Below are 22,705 nucleotides of genomic sequence, written 5' to 3'. Positions count from 1 at the left end.
CCAGTGCTCTTAACCACTGAGCCATCTCTCCAGCCCATTTGTTTTTAAAGAAAAATGGAGAGTAATGTGTGTTGCAGCACACACTGTAATCCCAACACTTGGATGGTAGAGGCAGGATGACAGAGCGTTCTCCAACTTTAGCTAAATAACAGGTTTTCAAGGTCACCCTGGGCTATACAGGACCCTGTCTCAAAAAACAAAGCAAAACAAACAAAAAGTTAAAAATTAAAAGTAAATACATTTGGGGCTGGAGAGATGGCTCAGCGGTTAAGAACACTGGTTGTTCTTACAGAAGACCTGGGTTTGAATCCCAGCACCCACATGGCAGCTAACAAATGTGTGTAACTCCAGTCCCAGGGGATCCGACAGCCTCTTCTGACTTCCGAGGGCATTGCACGACATAGGTGCACTTACCTACATGCAGGAAATACATGCATACACATAAAATAAAAATAATAATTTTTAAAAATTATACACACAAAAAAAAGTTGATTTGGCAGTTTCCAGCAGGGGAGCATGGTGGACCCTCCTGTAATTCCAGCAATTGGGAGGCAGAGGCAGAATTAGCTGGAAAGTCTAGAATCAAGGGCACCCCAGTAGCAGTGAACACACCCAGCACCTAGTTCTTAGTTTTTAGCTCTTCTTCAATACCATGAACCAAGGGTCCTTAGACTTGGTTGGTCCTATGACCTGAGCAGCAAGTATACAACACAAGTCTGCTGCCCCCAACAGTGACAAAACAAGGCTGTGTCAAAAGAAGACATTGTGAAGGGTTAGCCAAAAGGAAACAGGAACGGGGTTGGAGAGATGGCTCAGTGGTTAAGAACACTGGTTGTTCTTGCAGAAAACCCGGGTTCAAATCCCAGCAACAACTGTCCGTAACTCCAGTTCCAGGGGATCCAACAGCCTCTTCTGTCCTCCGCAGGTGTTGCACCACACGGGTGCACTTCAAAACGTTGGCTTTCAATGACTAAAGCTGGAACAATGTGAGCAAAATGAAAAAACATCAGATAACCCAAAGCATGTTTCCAGGCATCCATTCATAGACCACTGAATCAATTAATGGTGGAGCACCTGACAAATACTACTTCAGTTTTCTTCAACAAGGTTAGCATCAAAGTGATGCCATGTTTGTGGTATGTGTTCTCAAATAAATGCTATTTTAGCTCCATGCCCCCTCAAACCCAGAGTCCCAGCCTAATCATGAGAAAAACATTAGACAGCTTACGTGAGGGATACTATAAAATATCTGACCAGTACTATTCAATACTGTAATAAACAAAAACAAGGAAAGTCTAAGAAACTGTCACAGCTAAGAACCTAGGGAGACATGACAATTGTGATGTTTAACACTGATAATCAGCTTGGAAGAATCTAGAATCACCTAGGAGACAAGCCTCAGACTGCCTGTGAGGGGTACTCTAGACTAGGCTAACTGAAGTGGGAAGACTCACCTTGAATGAGGGCCGCACCATTTCCTGGGCTAGTGTCCTGGACTGCACAGAAAGGAGAAAACACAGAAAGGAGCACCAGCATTCATCTCCCTCAGCTTCCTGACTGCCTCAGACTCCTGCTGTTAAGATTTTTTCATCATAATGGGCTACATCGTGGAATGGTGAGCCAAAATAAACCCTTCCTTAAGTTGTTTTTGTCAGGTATTTTGTTACACCCATAAGAAATGTAACTAATACAAAGACTAAGTGGAATTCTGGAACAAAAGGGATATTAAGTAAAAACGATGTATCAAACATTGACTCATTTCTACAACTGTATTATGCCTTGTATGTTAGTAGGCAGAGTGGGGGTGAGGTATATCAACTCTTTGCACTATCTTGGGAATTGTTTTGTAAATCTGAAACTGCCTTTCCAGGCAAGAAAGGGAAACAGAGAGGAGAGATAAATTGATGCCTAGCTACTATAAAAAGCCAGAGGGAATCATATTAGTCCAAAAACCTATTGAAAAATTACACATACAGTATCTCTACATGAGTCTGTGTGTATAGCTGAAGGCTACATAACAAAAATCAGTGCCACACAGGCGATACCTTCCTTTGAGGTGTTGGCCAGGGGTAGTTCAAGAGACTCCCAAAATTACACAGGCGACTGCCACAGCCCTTGATTGCCTCCCAGAACTTGATAGTAAGACCCTATTGCTGATGATAGGAAATACTTTAGACACAGGATTTGGAGCAGTGAAGCTGGACTGACCTGGAAGCCTTCTCCCTGAAGGCTAGCTCTCATAGCTTTGGAGAGCATGGTAAGGGAGAACATCAATTAATGGTCCAACCCCAGCTTCAAGGTCTAAAATCTACATCAATGGCCAGTACAGCAAACAGCATTGGTGCAGTAGTGGCACTTTTACCTTGGTGGTAATCAACAGCTACCTAATTGGACTTAAAGCCCACTCAATGGGAGGAAACTCAATGTGTAGTCCTATAAACCTAGCCAAATACACATGGCTGGAGAGGTCATAGATCTTAGAGAAACTCTAAGGCTGTTACATCCCTAGACAAATGTAATTCCTTACTATGTGCAAAATATGGATCCTTAAATTTACAGACAAGTATCCCAGTCACCAGCCATCAAAGAAGCTTCTTTTTTCAACAGATAGAGTTCCACAACTGTTCACACATAAAGATTGTCTGTGAATTGCCCAAGCCTAAGCATATCTACAATGCAACCTCTATACTTAAGGCTCATGGAACATAGAACATGGGATGAAGAGAACAATTCTCATCAATGAAGCTCCCTCATGCAACAAAGGGCCAGGAACACAAAAGACTAAAATGTAGAGAATAACAGTCTACAGAGTGTGGGTCCTTGGACAGGACTCCTGAATTAAAATCCACCCACCCAGGGCCCAGGGACCATTGCAGAAGACAGGGTGGAAAGTCAGGGAGGAGGTGAATGACCATATGGAAATAAGAGTCCTACAGGCTCCTGGGACCTTGCTCATATGAACGTACAGCAGTGGTGTCAGCATGCACAAGACCCAATTCAAACTCAAGCAGACAAAAGCCCAGCACAGAACTGTGGAAATGGACAGCGGGGCCCAATCTTAGTCAAAAAATTATTAGCAGCTGATTACTACTGGGAGAGGAAGAGCTGATCTTCTTAAAGGGAGGGACTCTAGATAGGTTGACTAGACCTCAGTGGATGAACTTGCACTGAGAGACATCTGGGGACACTAACTTTACATGATGGGCCTTAACAAAAATGACAGAATGTATGAATTCAAGTGGGGGGGGCGCAGCTATGGGAGGGGGCAATGGGGAAGGGGTATAAAGATGATGAAATGTTCTACATGAAATACACAAAAATTCAGTAAAAAAAAAAAAATTTCTTTTAATGAGTTTAAGAGCTGAGTGTGGTGGCCTTTAATCCCAGCACTCAGAGGCAGAAACAGGAAGATCTCTTTGAGTTCAAGGCCAGCCTGGTCTACACAGGAATTTTCAGACCAGCCAGGCACCGGTGAGACCCTAGGTCAAAAAAATAAAACAAAAGCACAAACAAAAGTTTTGTTTTGGTTTTTTTTTTTTTTTTTTTTTTGTCTTTTTGAGACAGGGTCTCCCTGTAGTCCCAGATGACTTGAACTCACTATGTAGACCAGGCTGGCCTTGAACTCACAACAATCTGCCTGCCTCTGCCTCCCAAGCGCTGGGATTAAAGGCATGTGCCACCATGCCCGGCAAAAATCAAAAGTTTTAAGAAATTACATGCTAAGGTAGACCAGACCTAACAGCCGTAATAGAAGTTTTTATATTTAAGAAAAATGTTTCCTATCGTACCTGCTATTTATTTCACAGTCACTTAACAATTTAACAATTGGTCAAAAACACATTGATATCTTCATTCAAACTATCTACCCAAAGGCTAAACACAAAACCCAGGTAACTGTATTAGAGGGGGGAAAATTGTTTAGTATTATCATGTGCTTACTTAACTAGGCCCATGCCTTAGGTTCTCTGATGCTGTTATGGAACATTGACCAGAATCGACCTGGGGAAGGGTTTATTTGGCTTACAGGTTACAGTCCACTATCAAGGGAAGTCAAGGCAGGAGCCTGGAGGCAGGAACTGAAGCAGAGGACCATGGAGGAATGCTGCTTTCTGGCTTGCAAACTCCAGCCTCCTCAGCTGGCTTTCTTATACAGCCCCAGCCCACTTGCCCAGGTATGGCTGGACCCTTCCACATGAACTAGCAATCAAGAAAATGCCCCAGACATGCTCAAAGGCCAATCTGATGAAGAAAATTCCTCAGCTGAGATCCTCTTTCCAGGTATGTTGAGGTTTGTGTCAACTTGATGAAAACCACGACAGCCCCTTTTTGACCCAACTGAATGCTTGGTTAAATCTCTACAGTTGACAGCTTCTAATTCCTCTAAGAATCAAATCCAAAGTTATTATATGGGTAGCCACAGTATGGTCCTACATAATGCCACCTTCTCTAAAACTGTAAAGGCTTTAATTTTCCCTTGTCTGGCACCTGTTACTGCTGGGCTGTGAAACACCCCCAACACTTGGTGGCTTAACACCCCCACCTCCACCCCACCACCATTTTATTCACGATTCCATGAGTTCTGCCAATTAGCACTTTGGACTGCTCTCACTTGGGTCACTCAAGCAGCATCAGTTGGTGCTAGATGAGGGACGGCTAACTAGTGATGACACATCTGGCTGTTAGTACCATCAACTGGGCCATGTATTTCCTGCAGGTAAGCCTGGGCTTCCTTCCACTCCATTACAGGGCCCTGAACTTGACAGAAGCTGCACTCATTGGCCCAACAGAAATTACAAGGCTAGTCCATACTCAAGTGGTAGAAAATAGACTTTCCTACCTTTGATGGAAGGAACAAAGCAGAATACAGAGCCATCCACAATGGCCACATGCGGGCTGCTTCTCTAGAAGGTATTCCACTGCCATTCTGTCATTCAAACCACAAGCCAGGATAGCCACGAATATAGCCAAACATGAAATCATAGTTTAAAAGCTTTTTTTAAAAATTCAATTTGTAACTCCAATTCCAGAGGATCCGACAGCCTCTTCTGACCTCCGCGGGCATTGTACAACATGGGTGTACTTCATACATGCAGGCAATACATGCATACACATAAGAATTTTATTTATTTTTAAATTTTGGTGTACTTCATACATGCAGGCAATACACGCATACACATAAGTAGAATTTTATTTTTAAATTTTATTATTTTTATGTGTATGCGTGTATTGCCTGCATCTAGGTACGTGCACACGTGTCATGCAATGTCGGTGGAGGACAGAAGAGGCTATCAGAGCCCCTGGAACTGGAGTTACGGACAGTTGTTAGCTGCCATGTGGGTGTTGGGATTCGAACCCAGGTCTTATGCAAGAACAGTGTTCTTAACCGCTGAGCCATCTCTCCAGCCCCAAAATCAATAAAAATTTTTAAAAATTCAGTTGCATGGTTGTTTTTATTTATTTCATGATTGTTCTGCATGCATGTATGTAAGCACCGATGTCATATAATTCCTGTGGAAGCCAGAAAAGGGTGTCAGATGCCCTGGAACTAGAGTTACAGATGGTTGCTAGGCACTATGTGGGTGCTGAGACCTAATCCCAGGTCCTCTGCAAAAGCAGTCAGTGCTCTTAATCACTGAGTCATCTATCCAGCCCAACTGCATGGGCTCTTAAGCATGAACTGAGTTTGATTCCTGGGACCATTGTGGTCCCTTAAGTTGTCCTATGACCTCCACCACATTCTATCTATCCATCCATCCATCCATCCATCTCTCTATATGTATATATATGCATATTGTGTGTGTGTGTGTATACACACACACACACACACACACACACACACACACATAAATTTTGTAAAGACTCAGAACAGGGTACTACATAGATTATGGAAAAACATTTTACTTAATTGAGGTGGTGGCTATCTTGAAAATTACACACAGACCTTTTTGTCTAAAAAAAAAAAGGAAAAAAGAAAAAAAAGGCTCCTTAGCTTTCATTAGTGTTTGTATATTTAATGAAGCCCAAGACATTCTTCTTGGTCTAGTGAAGCCCAGAGAAGCCAGATTGGTCACCCCTACTTTGAACCATCTTTCCCAAGGGCTTTTCCACAGTGTGTGCAGTAGCCCCTTGCTGCTTTCCCAGCCCACAAGATTCCAATGATCTGTTATTTCACTATTCACTTGCCTGTCTTCTCCAAGGAATCAGGAACTTAACCACCTTGCTCAACCCTGAGGTCTACAATACAAGACACCCAAAAATACACTGAAATTTGTATCTTTATTCCACTATAAAGAAGTCAATTAAGTTATTAAGCAACTGAAAGAATAAAAGCATTTCTGTTCATAAAACACACTAGGGAACACAATCTCAATGCAGTAAGATTTTGTCTTTTGGGGGTTTTTTGTTGTTGTTGTTCCAAAATAGAAAATTTGATCAGGGTATTCTCCAAGTTACTTAAGCTAGAACTTCAGACTCCAAATGTATTAACATTAAGATACTAGCTAAAAAAATAGTGATTTAAGGTGGAAGCAAGACGTTCTCGGTGAAACCTGCCTCAAAAGGCAGCCCTCATGCATTACAAAATCAGCTGCAGACTTCAGTCCACTTCTCTCCCTATATCTCTCAACCAAGTTACAGGGAACATTTGGGCATGCGTATCTTCACGTCAACCTCAGCAGAATCAAGATGTCCCAATCAGATCACTCTAATTGCCCTCCTATTCCCAATGGCCAGGCCCCCAAGATGGGGCTGTACTGTTTGGATCCCACGTAGAAAGTTATGCTACAAAGAATAATACTTCCTGATATTGTTTATTCAAACAATATAACATCAAGCCATCAGAGTATTTTTCCATTTTTTTTAATTTTTTTTTTACAAATGACAGATCTACTCAAGATAATTTTATTATTTAAATAAGGATAAGGCTACTTAAAAGACTTTAAACATACAAAAATGTACATTACAAGGTCAACCTTTTCTGTACTGAATTACAAAACTTACACAAGCATTTAATAAAAGCACACTTAAAAACATTTTGACCAATTAGTAGCCTCTAAAAATAACGAAGTTCCACAGTAGTAAGTAGAGGAAGCTATTACATACATAGATGATTTAATCTACTGGCAGTTTTACTTAATGTAAGTTTTTTAAAGGTCATTACTGTTGAATGAGTCTCTAGATCAGTTTTAAAATTGTCTCTCACAACTTAAGTCAACCAAAATAGTATTTCAAATAAAAACTTCAATTCTGAAGACTTTTAATACCAGCCAAGCATAGCCTTGTAGGAGTGAACCATCTTTCCAAGTGTCTGGCAGCTGTCGTAGATTAATAAGGCTATTTTGGAAACTATTCTACTTCAACAGCCTTTGGGAAACAATTCAATACCTTGGTACTGCAGGGTCCTGAGACTGCAGAATCCACACAGCTGCCTATGATCCCTCAGGTGTAAGAGAACTGGGGGTCAGCCTATCCTCACCCCTTAGTGAACAGTGTAGGGCCAAGCAATACGACTTGCAAACCTAAACCTCAAGCTTCAATAGAGAGAAAGGAGGAAGGAGAATCGAAGTAAAGGAGGGAAACACTGGGAAGGAGGAAGGAGAAAGAGGTGGAAGAAGGAGCAAGGCCCACTTGCCAATGGCAGAAGTGGTGTCTCACACCACACAGCCACCCACCGACTCCAATACCGTTCATTTGCCCAACCTGGTAGTAAAAACAGCTGGCTTTATTGGGACGCAGAATCAAAAGCAACATTAACACCATGGTAGTGAGTAAAGGTTATTCCAGAATTGTCACCAATCACGTCAAGTCCTTCTAAATTCTTATGCAAATTAAAACACCACTTCCGAACAAAAGACTCCAGGTGCTGCTGCTCCAGATTCCCAGAGCTGGGCACACTTCATCAAGCGGAGGAAGCCGGTCCCACGATCCCTTTAGGAGGCATGGCACTCTACTATGGTGGGAGTACATAATACACAGTGCATGGCTCAATGCTTCTCCACCTCTCAAACTCAAAACAGCTCAATAATATGCTGCTATGTGAGCATCAATGCTGAATGTTCATAGTATAAACTTCAATTTGAAGCAACAATGTTACACAGTTCAGCTGTTATTACCAACCTACTCTGTAAGTTAAATATACAAATTAAAAATTAATTTCACTGAATAACTAAAAAGTTCCCACTGACTAAAAATCGTCAAATGGCTAACTCTCTCTTAAAAGAGAGAAATGCAGGTGGAAGCAAAGAAGAAAACTGAATATAAAATGTGTCATTCTACCCTAAAAGCTGCACCTTTTAAATCTCCCTTGACATTTACATAGAGGACCACAGTTCCATCAACATTACATGCATCACCCCTGCAGATAACAACACATTTAAATTTTTACTGTAGCATTAACAATTTATGCAGCATTATGCATCAATTTTGTCTTCTTTGTACAAATTTACAGTCTGGAAAAAAGGCAGAATAAAACTATAGTCTTATACTCCTTACCTGCAAGGCTGAATTATTTTTTGTAAGGCTATTTGATAGCTGAACTAAAATGCTTGTTTCAACACATTTAAAAAAAAAAAAAAAAAGGAGAGAGAGAGAGATGCCCTTACAGCATATTGAAAAACCACCAATTTGAGAATCAATCATAACATGAAAAAAAACCATAAAATAGCTTTGCTCTTGTTAGAAATACATGAGAAAGTAGATACTAGAACTCAGGAATAAGATACACCGTGTTTTCTCACTCCCCTGTGTTATACAAGTAGATGAAATGAACTAAGACTTTGAAGTTTAACTGCCGGAAGCCATATGTATCAGACTAAAGAGTCTGCCTCTCCTCTGCTGCACTCTACAGTGAATTCGAACAGCAGCAGCCCTACAACTGCTTACTCAGTGCACACAGATGCACCCCTCACCACTGTACTTCCTGGACTCTCCTAACTCTAGACTTCTAGCCCCAACAATTACCACTAACTCTAACATGATCACTCAGCCTAAAGACTCTGAAATCAACTTCATTTTAAAAAGATGAGCTCATAAGAGAACAGCTGAATTCAAGAATGAGTCCTTGGCTGCAAGAGAAGAGCAGGCAGGACTCCTGCGAGACAAGATCGCTGTCAAGGATGTACCAGTCGATTCATAGCCAATCAATTCTGGCACAACATCAAGAAGGGAAGCAGCAGCAAGCCCTGACTTCCCTTCTGCTTTTCAGGGGGCAAAGTGGTGCAAGCTATGGAAGAACAGTTATTTCATCTTTGTTCAGAATACTTTTCTAGCAATACCACCAAGATGCTTTTCTTGGTGAACCCTACAGATGCATGTGGCAATATTTACTAAAATACTGTGAGCTGCTATATGCTTCTGCTTGGAAAATGAAATTTCTAAAAATGTTTACACTAAGCTACTATTTTAAAAAGAAACTCTTCCCTAATTGGGACATCAAAGTCAAGAAAGTTTAAAAAGGAAGGCAGGAAGGAGAAGGGAGGGAGGGAAAGGAAAGACTATTTTTTTTCAAACTTATTTTAAACCTCTCAAGAAAATTCCACAATCATCAGGATCTCTGTAAATACTGTGAGTTACAGTTATATTTACATTTCTGGAAGCTTCCCTTCATGGCCATGTAACATGCTGTATCTTCCTCTTTGTTTCTGGGGGCTTCAGGTAATTCTAAAAAACAGGAGCAGAAACCAGTTTATAACTGCAGAACCAACCGTCTCAGAACAGCCAAAAGAACACTTACCCAGCCACAGCTTACTACTCATAAATTAGTGCAAGACCACTGCTGCCATCTGGTGGGAACAGCTCTCAGATGAGGAAAATAGGCCTGTTCTGCCTCCTTTTTTTCCTGCTGTGGTTCTCAAATGTTTTGCACCTAGAGCACTTATACACACACTGGACCTGAGTCCTAGCCCAGAAATGATCTAAACTCAGTGGGAAATGCTGACGAAGAAAATATTGACATTTCTGAGTAGTATCTGTCTGAGTGTATACATCATAGATATGTAAACATTTAGGCCAAAAAAGTTCTCAAGGGCTCACTTCTTACTGCAGTAGTACCTGAGATTCACTTTATTCTTCTAACCCTCATCCCTCCTCTTTCTCACAAAGGTGGCTGAAATAAAAACAGAGGCAATTGGTGTCTGGTGTGTGTCCTGGAATCAAACTGCAGTGTGGTCACTGGACTGGACAAGTCTGTATAACTCCACTAGGGAGCTGACTAACATGAAATCTAAGCATTCCGATGTTTAAATATAGCAGAACACAACATACATAAGAGATACTCCTAAAACTTCTTCCATCCCTCCAAAGTAAAGCAATGTGAAGCTTAGGTGAGGCAAAGACTGCTGTGGTTTTAAGATAAGTACAAAAAGACTTGGTCGAAGCCAGTCGTAAATGTATGACCCTGGACAACAGCACTCTAGGCCTCACTAACCAAGGAGTATTTCTTTTTAACTACAAAACAGAAGGAACCAAGTGAGAAAATTTTAGGAAATCTGCCTTTCTATATATTTTTTGAGCAGAATAAGTTTGATGAACTTTTAAAAAATAGTTATTATGGATGTTTAAATTCCAGGGTTCGACTAAAGATAGAAATCAAACCATTACAGAGTTCAAGGACAGCAAATGGGCACTGCAACTGTGGAATCAAGTGGTCTGGTGTAGATGTAGGCACTGGCAAACCTAGGACAGGTAACTAGGGGGCAAGTCCCCATCAGCATCCATCCACCCTGAATGGCCTTTATTGGGCTGTACAGACTGTACCCCTCTTGTCCCCAGCTCAGCTTGGTCAATGCACTGTCTGCTACATTGCTCTAGTGCATTCCTGCTGGGGTAGCCGAGGAAGCTGTTAAGAGCCTGGGTAGGGGCAAGTAGGAGAGATAACATCTCCACTGGGTTTCTGTGTACCTGGGACCACCAAGACTTCCTGTAGGCTAGCTTCTCTGCTTCATAGTTGGGTCTTATAGGGTGACCTTCGCTTCGGCAAGTGTAGCACTTATAGTGATCAACATGGTCTGAAGACCACCCTGTGGGCCAGAGACTTAGCCCTTGGTCTCAGATGACTATTCATAAGCATGTGGGGGTCACAGGAGGCAATTATGTCTATCATCTATATTGGTGCTTACTTTTGCATATACACTCTGTTCCTACATCCTCCCACTGACCAGGGTTTTATAATCCTATATTATACAGTACATTTTTTTTTTTCAAACCTGTCATAGAGCCAGGAGTGGGGGCACACGCTTTGATCCCAGCACGTGGGAGGTAGAGGCAGGCTGATCTCTGTGAGTTCAAGGCCAGCCTGGTCTACAAAGTGAGTTCCAGGACAGCTGGGGCTACAGGGAGACCTTGTCTCAAAAAGACCAAAAACAAACAAACAAACAAACCTGTCACAGGTTTGCACAGCCATTGGTCATCCTTTACATGGGAAAAATATAAGTATATAAGTTGTGCTGAGTACTGTTACTATATTTCTTGCCTTAGAATCATCCTAAGGACTGTTAAAATCACTTCAGGTTCTAAAAACAAAGCCTGAATCAACTGGACTGTCCTCCTGCCCTCCAACCTTCACATTTCACCATGATCTTCCCCACAATCCTCAACTCTTGCCTACACAGCGTAACATTGTTAAAATCATCATGGTAAAGAAAACAAGTGTCAAATTAACTATCAAAATTTCATTATAGTTTGATATGGAGGCAGATTTTAAACTCTATACAGAGAAGATCCCAAGATGGTGCATTTTTCAAGTTGTAACAACTAAAGGAAATGTGGCCTAGCTTTAGCCCCTACCCCCCAATAAAAGAGCAAGCAGTAGAGCTGGCCCACACAGGGACATAGGATACACAGCTCAGCTGTGAGCTCAGCATGGAAGCCACCGACACTTACCGCCACCTCTGCTTCTTCTTTAGGCGCAGCCCGCTTTAATTTCACAGGAGTAGTCCCAACAGGGGACAAAGGTGGTGACTTCACAGGACCCGAAGGACTTTTCCTATGCATTAAGTCATGGTTCTGTTTAGTGTCATTATTATTGTGTTCCATTTTATTGTTCGTAGGCAAATTGGAAGACAAAATTAGGGGTGAAACACTTGAAGAGGAATTTGATAATTTTCTAAAGGCATTATTGGTAACGCTTGCCTGAGGGGGGGGCCTGAGTCGGTCGTTGTCTCCATTCTCCGTCTTTTTCACTTTGATGCTTGTACTTGTTGAGTTTCCATCAAACACAATGAGGGGTCTTTTCCTTAGTCCGTCTACAGTACTACTCCTGAAATAAAAAAGATGCACTCTTGAAAATACCATCTGAGAAGGCAAACCAGTGGACTAGATATCACAGTAAGCAAGGAGATTTACCAACAACACTGTTCTAAAAGGGAACTACTAGAAATAAAACTTCATTTGTTCATGCTAAAGGAATAATGTTCTAACACTTTAAAGTATAAAATATTAGGGAGAATCAGTTTTCTCCATGAACAAGCTCCCTGATGGGTTATTCAATCAGATCAAGTGGTCAGCCATAAACATATACATGTACATGCTAGTACCACTAAATTGCATGGTATGTTTGTGTGTGCGTGCATGTGTATAACAACAATAATCAAAGACGAAGTCTTGAAGTTGGGGAGCAGAGAAGGGTAGAAATGAATGTAAATACAGCACTCGTATAAAATTCTCAAAAAAGTATAAAATATTTATAAGAAATTACATTAGCTTTTATATACAGGCTACAACTGTCCTTAAAATATTAACTCAACTACAAAAAAAGACCAAGATAACTGATAGCTATCTTGACCCTGCAATCATAATTATTTTAGAAAGAAAAGCTACGAAACTATACCAAGACTCCCATAGTGACAGTCTACAAACTGTGAAGTACCACACCCCACAGCAGTCACCAGTAGTTTCTAAGGACCACGCACTTGCTAAATTAATCGGTTACTAAGGTATCTGTATAATTTTAAGTACAGGATTTGATGGGTCTTCATGTTTAGCACCTAAACAGTGAATTTCTATCTTTAACAGTAAAAGTAAAGAAAGCATTCCTTTACTACTCATGATAGCTAAAGTTATAGAAGGGCATAAAAATACAAACTTTTTTTTTTTTTGAGATGGGGTCTCAGTATGTATTGCTAGATAGCCTAGAACTTTATGTGGTCTAGACTGGCTTGAAACTCATAAAAATCTGCCTATCTCTGTGGAGATTAAAGGCATGTGACACCACGTCTGGGTAACACTTTTAATTAAACATGCAAAAAAGGATTAGGCAGTCACCAGGGAGACATGCTAGCCTTGCTATTAATTAGGTCTTGTGCAAGGACCAGCAACACTGGCATCATCCTGGAATCTTCTAAGAAACAGAATCCAGGCATCCAAACTGCACAGAAATCAGAATATTAAAATGTGTATTTTTTTAACTGTAGACTTTGCATTCAAATGTCTGAGTCTGATTTTTACATTTCATTATTACTGAACGTGCGCACACCCGGCTCAAGCACCTATCCAGGCATGCATGTGGGAAGGGTGCACATATGGAGGTCTGATGACAGCCTTCAAGTACTGGTTCTCTCTCCTAAGATTATGGGCTCTGGGGACAGAACGCTGGTCATCAGGCTTGCGCAGCAGTGCTTTTACTCACAAAGCCATTTTGCCAGCCCTAAGAATCAGCATTTTAATCAGATTCCTGGGTATTGGCCAAACTGAACCATTTTGGGGTCACCACTGACAGTCATTGGATAAAAGATGAAAACCCAGCTCATTGCATACCACCGGCCATTGCACAAGGGAAAAAGACTGACAGCACAGTACATATTTAGCTTTTTTATGTTTCTCTCAATGAAAATATGAACAAGGAATCTTAGTATCATACACTGTAATAATCTCAGCACCTAGTGCTCAAAAAACAGTTACTAAATGATTTCTTTCCCCTATTTTTGCTTACGTTTACCTGGTAGTAAAAAAACAAAGCCAAAATTGTTTAGTCATATAGGAGAAAATGAAACCCAGAAACACTAAAATACCTTTTAGTCTCATTTTTTATCTCATGCTGCTCTCTTTTCTTTTCCATCATCTTCCCCCATCTACTCTTTGGCAAATCCCTCTGAGGCAATGGTATCGCGTGCTGGACGTAAAGATCTGTAAGATTGTCTTTGTTTACTTTTAGATCATTTTCAACAGTTATGTTCTTCTGTAGGAAAGGAAACAAAATAATTTCAAGACATTACCATTCATTTAATAACTACCTACCTTTCTAACATGGTAAAACATTTGTTAATTACAAACCTTTTCTCAATCACACCCATTTAAAAGTCCTATAAGGTATTATTATATAGGGTATTATAGATTCATTAAGCTCTGTAAATATTACACTGTCTCCTCTTGGAAACAGTGGTCACAGGCCCTCACTGTAACAGGACAACTGCCTAACACTGCTTAGGCAACACTCCAGGACTGAAGACCATTTCCAGCAGTGGCATCTTAATCTATAAAGAGGAATGAAAATGGGGCACTGCCCAATGAAAACATGTAAAAGAGAGAAAATTACCACATTCTGTCCACAAACTACTTTGAGTGTAATTATTATGACTGGCTTGGTGGGGTGAAGTCTGCCTCACCCTGTGCAATATTTCTCATGTTTTTCTAAAATGGTGATGCTTTTTATTTTTGGAAGTGAGTGCAGGGGGCTGAACCCAGTTCCTAAGCACTTGCTCTACCATGGAGCTTCACCCTCACCTCCTGCACTGCTTTTTAAAATGAGGTGAACTACAGACTGCACTCCCCTTTCCGATGACAGTAACAGCAGATCTCCAGGGCCTGCCCCGCCCTTTTGCTCGGTTGGTCACTGCCCATTACTCTCATTTCCCACTTTGTTCTCAACATCAAAAATATAGGAATAGTTGAGATGGAAAAATGAGAAGAAAAAAGATTATTACAGACCTTTCACCTCACAAAGGCTAGAAAATGTATGCTTTATACAAAGGACAAATCAATGTCCGCTGATAAAATTTAGCCCTTTTTATTTATTCTCATTTTTTAGTATTTTTGAGACGGGGTTTCCCTGTAGCTCCAGCTGGCCTGGAACTCGCTATGTAGACCAGGATAGCCTCAAAATCGCAGAGATCTGCCTGCCTCTGCCTCTCAAGTGTTGAGATTAAAGTCATGCACTACTACGACCGACCAAATTTTACTCATTTTTAAAAAGTTTAAACCACCTCAGTCCTTTATCTTACATATAGTATATTACTAATTTTCATCCTGCATTCACTAGGGTGTGGGGACTGTGAGATTTTCTTGGACATCTCCAAAAGACTCACACACACTGTACTTGGAAAGCACTGACTTTTGGGTTGGCAACAGAATTGATTAAAATGAGGTTTCAGGGCACATCCCAAACCTACTTAATGAGAAACTGAAGATGGAGGTCGGTAATTTGTTTTACCAAGACTTTGGTAATTCCGTTGTACTTAAAAGCTTCCGAACCACAGATTAAGAGTCATTATTAAAACCATGTACAGAGGAGAACGTAAGTAAATTAGAAAAAGGGGTACTACTGGGTGGGGGGCACATAAAGACAAAGTAACCGACGTAAAATCCTATGGAAACTTTGAGAAATTCCGTCATTTTAAATGTAACAGCACGTTTTATCTTCCGCCTATTATCTGAGGTCACACCAGCTGAAAAACTGCAAGCATCACTTGCAGCAACAGAAACTTCGAATTCTAACGGTGACCATTTTACAGGCAATGAGCTTAGTAAGCAAGCCCGTCTCTCTGGGACTGACTCAGTTTCACCATTTCTAAAGGCCGGCCCGGATTTCTCCCCCGCCTGTCTTTCTCCCAGTCCCTCTCCTGTAGGCCCTGGCTCATACAGGCCGCGGGGGTCGTCGGCGGCGCCCTCTCCGAGTTACTGAGGATTGGCTGGAACTCCAGCTCCTCTCCAGAGGTGCACGGCTGTGTGTGGGCGGGGAGCCTCCGCAGCAGCCCAGGCCGTGAGCCTAGGGGCAGGCCCGCACCCCGTCCCGGCTGCCCGGCGGTCCTCCCTGTAGTTCGCGCGCCCCACCTGCTCCAGGGTGAGGAGGAGGAACTCCTGGGACAGCAGCTCCGGGTGCAGCAGCAACTCGGCGTCGGTGCAGTTGCGACTCCCCACATCCCCCGCCATGGTCGTCGCCAGGAGACCCCCGGCCGGCTACCCACAAGGCTCCGCGGCGAAAGCGTCCCGGAAGTGACGTAGGGCGGGAATCGGGTGTCATTGTACGCGCCGGGGGCCCCTCAGGCGCTTGGCTGCGGTGGAGTGCGGAACCTGCGGCCCTGGATGACGTCCCCCAGGCGAGAACAAGACCAGGTTGCGGGACCGAAGTGGGCCGGCGGCACGGGGCCTCGCGGGAAGCGAAGGAAGGCGAAGCTGCCCTCCTGGCCGCGATTGGTCGCGCCTCGTGTGACGTCACGGGGCCGAGGTCGTAGGGATTCTTCAGTCCGCCCGGTGGCGACGGCGGATGACCCTGACCCCAAATGGCATTCTCATGTCTGAAGTCATCTTTTCTCTTTTTAAGAAAATATCTTACTCATTTATTGCCTAATCGCCCTTTACATAAAGTGAGCCAAATAAGGCCAGAGACAATTTCCTGCAATCCCCCGCGCCTCAGACATAAGCATCCCAAGAAGTGTCTGAAATGATCCTCTAAATCAACCAGCTTACGTGTGAAAAAGAATTAGCAGTTGAGAAATCTGGTAGCGACAGCCCAATGCCGGTTACTCCTCAGCGTAGCCTTACGAGGTATATGTTACTAAAATGCCTGTTTCTTTGATGAAGGAACTGAGGCACAGAAAGGGTAATTGGCTCGAAATCACAGCGAGGAAGTGGCGAGATGAAGAATCGAGGACATTTCCTCTGCGCTTACTAATAACTTCGATGAAGTAACAGTTTTTACTTAAAACGAATTCTAGGTTTCTACTATATTCTAAGTTCCTAATGTTTTCTGCTTCTGCGTCATCATTCGTGGAAGAAATATAAAACCCTCAAGTTTTTGCACATTTAAAAGGTGCACTTCCATACATGGTTTGAACTCTTACTGGGTGTCTGTTCTATGATGTATCATTTTATTGGAAACTGTTGCATTGTTTATGAAAACATGAACAACTGTGAGGATACCAAAAGATAAAAGATAACTGGAAAAATAAATGAGCTGTTAAATTAGAAATGAGATAAAAACTGACAGAGGTTTTGCACTTTTTCTATAGTATGTGATACTTTCTGGGTAGAAACAATTTCAGAGCTGGAAGGAAATTTTTTGTTCCTCAAAAAAAACTATATTCAATCCAGTTCTTTTATTTTAGTGTCTAGGAAGCTGATAGGAAGGAGTTAAGTGACCTACCCAAAATTGACAAGTCTTAAAACTGGGCTGAATGTTCTGAATTGGAGTTAAGTGCCTTAGCTGTGTGATACTTGCCTGAGTGTCTATTCAAATCTGCTTTTATAGTGTCATACAAAAATAAAGTTAGCATGGATGGCATCACTGTCATCATTTCCTTTACTGTAAAGCACATAGTTTAGTGACAAAAGTAGTTGCCTTTGAGGGAGCCTGGGCTTGAAACCAAACCCCAGTTTTCATGGCTGCACAGTCATTGGGTGAGCTGTCCTTTTAGTCTTGGTCCTTTCATGAGGAAACTGCTGTAAGAATGATGAAATGGAGATTATATGTGAGGTATACATGTTTAAGAAGAACTGAGTGATGTTTAGAGTGATTGGTCATAGGATGAAGAGAAGGGGCAGGCTTTGCAGTGGTCCAGCCTTGGACCACTCTCACTGAGGATAAATACCTCCTCTCCCCTAGCTATAGTTTCCTTCTCTTTGAGATAAAATTATAATCACCTCACAGTGTTGTAAGGATTACAGCTAAAGTATGTCAAATACCTTTCCAGTTGCTTCCACCTGGACATTTGTAACCTGTTGATTGTCATGGAGGGAGAGAAGTGACAAGAAAGTGGTATAAGAAGAGGCAAGTTTCATAGTCTGGAAGTGTGGTCTCAAGTCCTTGCTCTGCTCCTCAATCCTGTCGTTTCTTCTGCCCATCACCCAAACTGAAGCTTCAAACTCTTCATCTGCAAAAGTTTTATGGCAGGTAAGATCTGTTTTCATTCCTCTCAGTACCCAAAGTACTTCCTGACTTAAAATAACTTCGCTAATATTATTCTAGGTGCATCCAAATCAGAAGTCATGGGATGGAAGAAACTGTAGTTGGAGGCAAAGAAAAAAAATCAAGAGAGGAAGAACTAGGATGAGTTTCACACACACTTTTCTGCCTCAAAGAGAAAGGGAACCTCTTTGGCAACATTGCCCATTCCTTCCTGCTTAGAGCCTCTATAGAGTCGAGCCCTGGGGAATCTGCAGTTTGCTGATTCCTAGGAGACTCATGGAGGAGGCCCTAGAATGGGCATTTCTAAAATGTTCTGGGGTGATACTTCACATATTTCCAGGAGGAAGGGCTGCTTCAAGGAGATTTTAACCACATCACTTGAAAAAACACAGAAAATCCCCACCCTGGAGCCAGCAATCAAAAGACTGAAAAACCAGTTACCGTAGTGGAAAAAGACTAGTTCAGGATTCTTGTAAGACCAGTGTTGTGAGGACCTGATGCCTCTGGAGTCTCCTCCTGACATGTCAGATCTTCTCAACCGAGACATAGCCCTGAGGAAAATCGTACCATGTTGGTGAGCATGTTGTCATTGTAACACAGTGGGGGCTTCGAACAGAAATAAGGTTTATTCATTAACATTCTTATTTCTTAATTCTGGAGGCAAAAAAAAAAAAGCTAAGGGGAACCAACCAGCAATGAGTGTCCTGATATCACCTCACTTGATAGTGAGTAGGCCAAGTTCCATACATTTCCTTTCATTCCTTTACCTAGTTCATTAGCATGCACCATGCTGTATTTAGTGGGTGCTGTATAAATGTTTGTAGTGGACTTGATGGCACATGCCCTTAGTCTCAGCACTTGGGAGGCTGAGTTTGAGGCAAGTCTGGTTTTACATAGTGAAATTATCTCAAAACAAAAATAATAAATAATAAAATGTAGGATGAATAACTAATGAGAAAAATATTTACTAAGACTTTGTGTGCTGATTTCTGCTTGAATATAGTGTAATAATTTAAGGTATTTTACTATAAATATTATTTGTCAAAAATATATTGGAGCATAAGTTAAGGAGCTTCAAAATGAAGGTAACAGTTTGTGAAATAATTTTGGCTTTGGGTTTTTAGCTTCTAATATTAAGAACACACTTAATGGTTCTATTACTGTTTTCATTCCTCAGAACATAGTAAAGATGCATTTACTTACCTAAACTGATGACTTTTTTATAATCCCAGTGTCTTAGTGTATGCAGACTGCATTACTAAAATACTGTAGAGTAGGTGGCTTACAGACACTAGAGGTGTGTTTCTCACAGTTCTGGAGTCTGGAAAGTCTAAGGTGCTTCCAGATTTGGCATTTAGTGAGCACCCATTCCTCATAGATGGCAACTTCTGGCTGTGTCCTCACATGGCAGAGGGGACAAAGGGGCTCTCTTTGGCTTGTTTGATAAGGGCACTAATCCCATTTATGAGGGCTCCACCCTCATGAAAACCACCTCCTAGAGGTCTCGCCTCTTCAATACTATCCCTCTGGGAATTTGGGGGAGCACATACATTCAGATCAAGGCACTCATCTCACAGGTTACCTCTTTCTTCTTTGGGTCCTCAGCTCTCAGCACAGAGCCTGCCTCAATAAGCATGACTGAATCTTTTCCTGATTCTTAGGCACTTCCTGTGTTCCATTGTCACCAAACCTATGAAGCACATTATTTTTGACTTATGATCTGGTTAAGTAGGTTTTTCTTGCACATATCTCCCTAATTTAGTGGTTCTCAAAAAGTAAACTCCCTGAGACAGAGTCTGACTTCCTCACTTCAGTATCCCCTTTAATCTTTGGCATCGAACAGGGCACAAAGGAAATAGGTGATTTGAAAATTTTATTTTGCTGAATCTAAATTAAAAGTATAAGAGCTAGGCATGATGGTGCACACCTTAAATCCCAGCACCTAGGAAGCAGATGCAGACAGATCTCTGTGAGATTGAGGCCAGCTTGATCTACATACATACCATCTCAAAACAAACAAAAAGGAGTATATATAGATGTGTGTGTATATATGATTAAATGAGCTAATATTATAAACATAAAAACACTTAAAACATGACATTGTAATTAGCTATGCTTACTTTTAAAATCATAAATGTAATTTTGCTTAATCTAGTCTTTTAAAATGATGTCCAAACATGTTAGGCATTCTTCAAAGCGTCTATATGTTAGAAACTGAATCTTATCATTGAAAGCCTCCTTGGGGAGCATATGCGTAGCATGTACAAGGCCCTAGGTTCCATTGCCATCACTACTATCAAGCTTCTTTTAAAGGTAATTTAGGGGCCAGAGAGATGGTTCAGCAGTTAAGAGCACTGACTGCTCTTGCAGAGGACCCATGTTTCATTCTCAGCACCCATATGTTGGCTGACAACTGCCCGTAACTCCAGTTCTAGGGGGATCCAACACTGTCTTCTGGCCTCTGAGGGCACTGCACAATATAGGTACACTTAACAACCTTAGGAAAGCACAGACAAGACACTCATACACATAAAATTAAAACTAAAGGGAATTTAATCCATTAATATTGAGCATTAAAACATCCAAAGAATTTAAAGATTGGCTGAGTGCTTTCTACATGCAAAAAGATAAACGAGTCTAGCAGACCTACCCTTGCCGGCTGTCTCCTCTACCCTGGGAGGAAGTGGGGACGACAGCGCAAGTGAGGATGACAGCACAAGTGAGAGGATGCTAAGATTTGAAAGTGTTTAGCAACTGTTAAAGCATTCAGTTGTATTTGTGCAATGCTTTGTCTTTATCAGGTCTTCTGTGAGAACACATCTTTTCACATCCTATAACATATTCTTACCATGTTTGGTATGGGCCCAGGGATTATTTAATAAATATAAATAAATGAATAAAAATCCATTTGAAAACCATATGACATATTTGTTCATACATGCACCCAATAGAAAGAGTATAAAGAATTTAAATTAGCCTATACAGATATATGAGCATGTTTTGTAGTCCAGACATTTACCTAGAAGGGACTGTCATTTGTGACATAAATGGTTTAGTATGTTCCAGGAAAAACAGATTTTTCTAGATGGAATAACATACCCACGTAGAGACTGCCATTTCAAGAATCTCCTGGTAAGCCTTATAAAAATTGTTTGTGATGTCTCTCTTTTGTAGTATGCATTTTCCCTCCTAGATCACCTAGAACGGAATGTAAATGTTGTTCCATATACTATTCAATCACAACAACCAAATTTATTTTCGAAACTTGCTGTGCTGTTGAATTCTGGGTTCTTGCTCTGTTCCTTACTAGCATGGGATTCCAGACCAGTCATTTGCCTCCCTTTGTCTCAGTGAACTTACCTGAAAAACAGGGAAACTGCAGTATGAGTATGACTAGCTATGAATTCCTGGAGGGCTCAGCTCAGGGTCTGGAAGTCAGTAGAGGTCACCCCTCAAGCTAGCCTTATGCAGCTGTCTGCCCTTTGGCATGGTAAAGCACAAAGATGGCAAGGTGTGAATGTGGCTTTTAAGCCTAGCTGGGCCACTGATGTTGACAACTAGTAACTTGCTTCCTGTGGGTCTGGGTAAAGTGAGGACTAGGTTTGTTCTGGTGCTTCTTGCTCTCTGGTCTACTTCCAATTCACCTCCTTACACTTGAGGGCCCATTCATTACTGTTTGCCCTTGATACTCAGTTGCTGATCAGCTGTCTGTGGTCCAGCTGAGTCTGGGTGAAAGCACCATGTGACAACAGTGAGAAAGAGGTGGAGGATAAGCCATTGGAGTATTTTTGTTTGTTTTGTTTTGTTTTGAGACAGGGTCTCAGTATGTAACCCTGTCTGGCTTAGAACTCATTATGTCGACAAGGCTGGCCTGGAACTCACAGAGGTGCCTGCCTCTGCCTCCCAAGTGGATCAAAGGTGTGTAGCACCTAGCGTTTTGAATGCTAATAGTTAGCTTCCTAGTTCATCATGAAACTGGGTTTTGACTATATGTTGAGGGGGTTCATGGATTTGTGCTAACCTAGAAGTCTTCCCCGCGTGACACAGAGTGGCTGATGATGAACTTCCCTAACAGAAGTAGGTGGAATTGCCCCAGAATTCCCCCTAGGAATGAATACCCTGCAAATATGCTCCTCCCCTCGGGACTTCATTCCTTCTGCGGCCTGGGCGAGCTTGGGCCTGGGGAGCGTCGGGCTGCTCGTCCACTGGCACACCGCAGTGCCGTTGGCAGCCCCGCCAGCAAGTCAGTTCCTTAGGCCGTTGGGGTGGCAGTGCTGTCCCGCGTCCGTCCGTCTGTCCGTCCGGGAGGCACTGCCCAGCCTCCGCGTTGCCCAGCGCTGTTCTGCTGCTAGGCGCTGGTGGTAGCCAGCCATGGAGTGCAGAGCGGAAAGGCCCAGGCGGAGCTTCCCCGGAGCTCCCCGGGCCGGAGGGGCAGACGCTCAGCTCCGGAGGGCGGCGGTCCCGGGCAGCGCCGCCTGCGCACTCGCCGACGCGCGCTGGTCTTTCGCCCCCTGACTACCCGGGCCGGGCCGCTGACGTCCCCAGCAGCCTGGGCTGGGAGCCGGGGGCAGGCGGCAGGGACCGGCGAGC

The 22,705-nt window shown here is 42.3% G+C and overlaps 2 protein-coding genes across 5 annotated transcripts in view; one reads left to right on the top strand and one right to left on the bottom strand.

Annotated features, from left to right (window-relative positions):
- Positions 1-387: 387 nt before the first annotated feature.
- On the bottom strand, positions 388-16,178 carry CUNH2orf49 (chromosome unknown C2orf49 homolog). Of its 3 annotated transcripts, none has more exons than XM_029567023.1 (5): positions 16,042-16,178; positions 14,004-14,170; positions 11,878-12,253; positions 9,583-9,657; positions 388-976 (listed from the first exon to the last, which is right to left on the bottom strand). In XM_029567023.1, exons 1-4 carry the CDS (start codon positions 16,138-16,140, stop codon positions 9,601-9,603), a joined length of 699 nt encoding a protein of 232 aa, XP_029422883.1. In that variant the 5' UTR covers positions 16,141-16,178; the 3' UTR covers positions 388-976; positions 9,583-9,600. The 3 variants fall into 3 exon arrangements, with proteins under 3 accessions (XP_029422883.1, XP_029422884.1, XP_008838532.1); XM_029567024.1 differs by lacking the exon at positions 388-976 and having other exon boundaries at positions 8,551-9,657; positions 11,878-12,000; positions 12,127-12,253; XM_008840310.3 differs by lacking the exon at positions 388-976 and having other exon boundaries at positions 8,551-9,657.
- Positions 16,179-17,977: 1,799 nt separating this feature from the next.
- Tgfbrap1 (transforming growth factor beta receptor associated protein 1) overlaps positions 17,978-22,705 on the top strand; it is a 55,954-nt gene continuing 51,226 nt past the window's right edge. The window contains exon 1 of one of the 2 annotated variants that reach the window (XM_029567021.1): positions 17,978-18,100. In XM_029567021.1, coding sequence (XP_029422881.1) covers positions 18,094-18,100 — 7 coding nt within the window. In that variant the 5' untranslated portion in view covers positions 17,978-18,093. Of the gene's footprint in view, positions 18,101-22,205; positions 22,359-22,705 lie in introns of those variants that run through there. The other variant, XM_029567020.1, reaches the window with a different exon arrangement.

Source organism: Nannospalax galili, unplaced genomic scaffold (assembly GCF_000622305.1).
Source record: "Nannospalax galili isolate Female #2095 unplaced genomic scaffold, S.galili_v1.0 scaffold299, whole genome shotgun sequence".
In the NCBI taxonomy this organism is placed as follows: domain Eukaryota; kingdom Metazoa; phylum Chordata; class Mammalia; order Rodentia; family Spalacidae; genus Nannospalax; species Nannospalax galili.
Note: the sequence above shows the minus strand (reverse complement) of the source record. Positions and strands in the feature narration are given on the sequence as shown.

Excerpts from the sequence above, each read along its gene's own strand:
- CUNH2orf49 (XM_029567023.1), bottom strand. The coding sequence starts at position 16,140 with ATGGCGGGGGATGTGGGGAGTCGCAACTGCACCGACGCCGAGTTGCTG. Across the intron at positions 12,254-14,003 it reads ATAAAAAATGAGACTAAAAG|GAGTAGTACTGTAGACGGAC; the intron begins GTATTTTAGTGT and ends TTTTTATTTCAG. Across the intron at positions 9,658-11,877 it reads AAGAAGAAGCAGAGGTGGCG|AATTACCTGAAGCCCCCAGA; the intron begins GTAAGTGTCGGT and ends CCTGTTTTTTAG.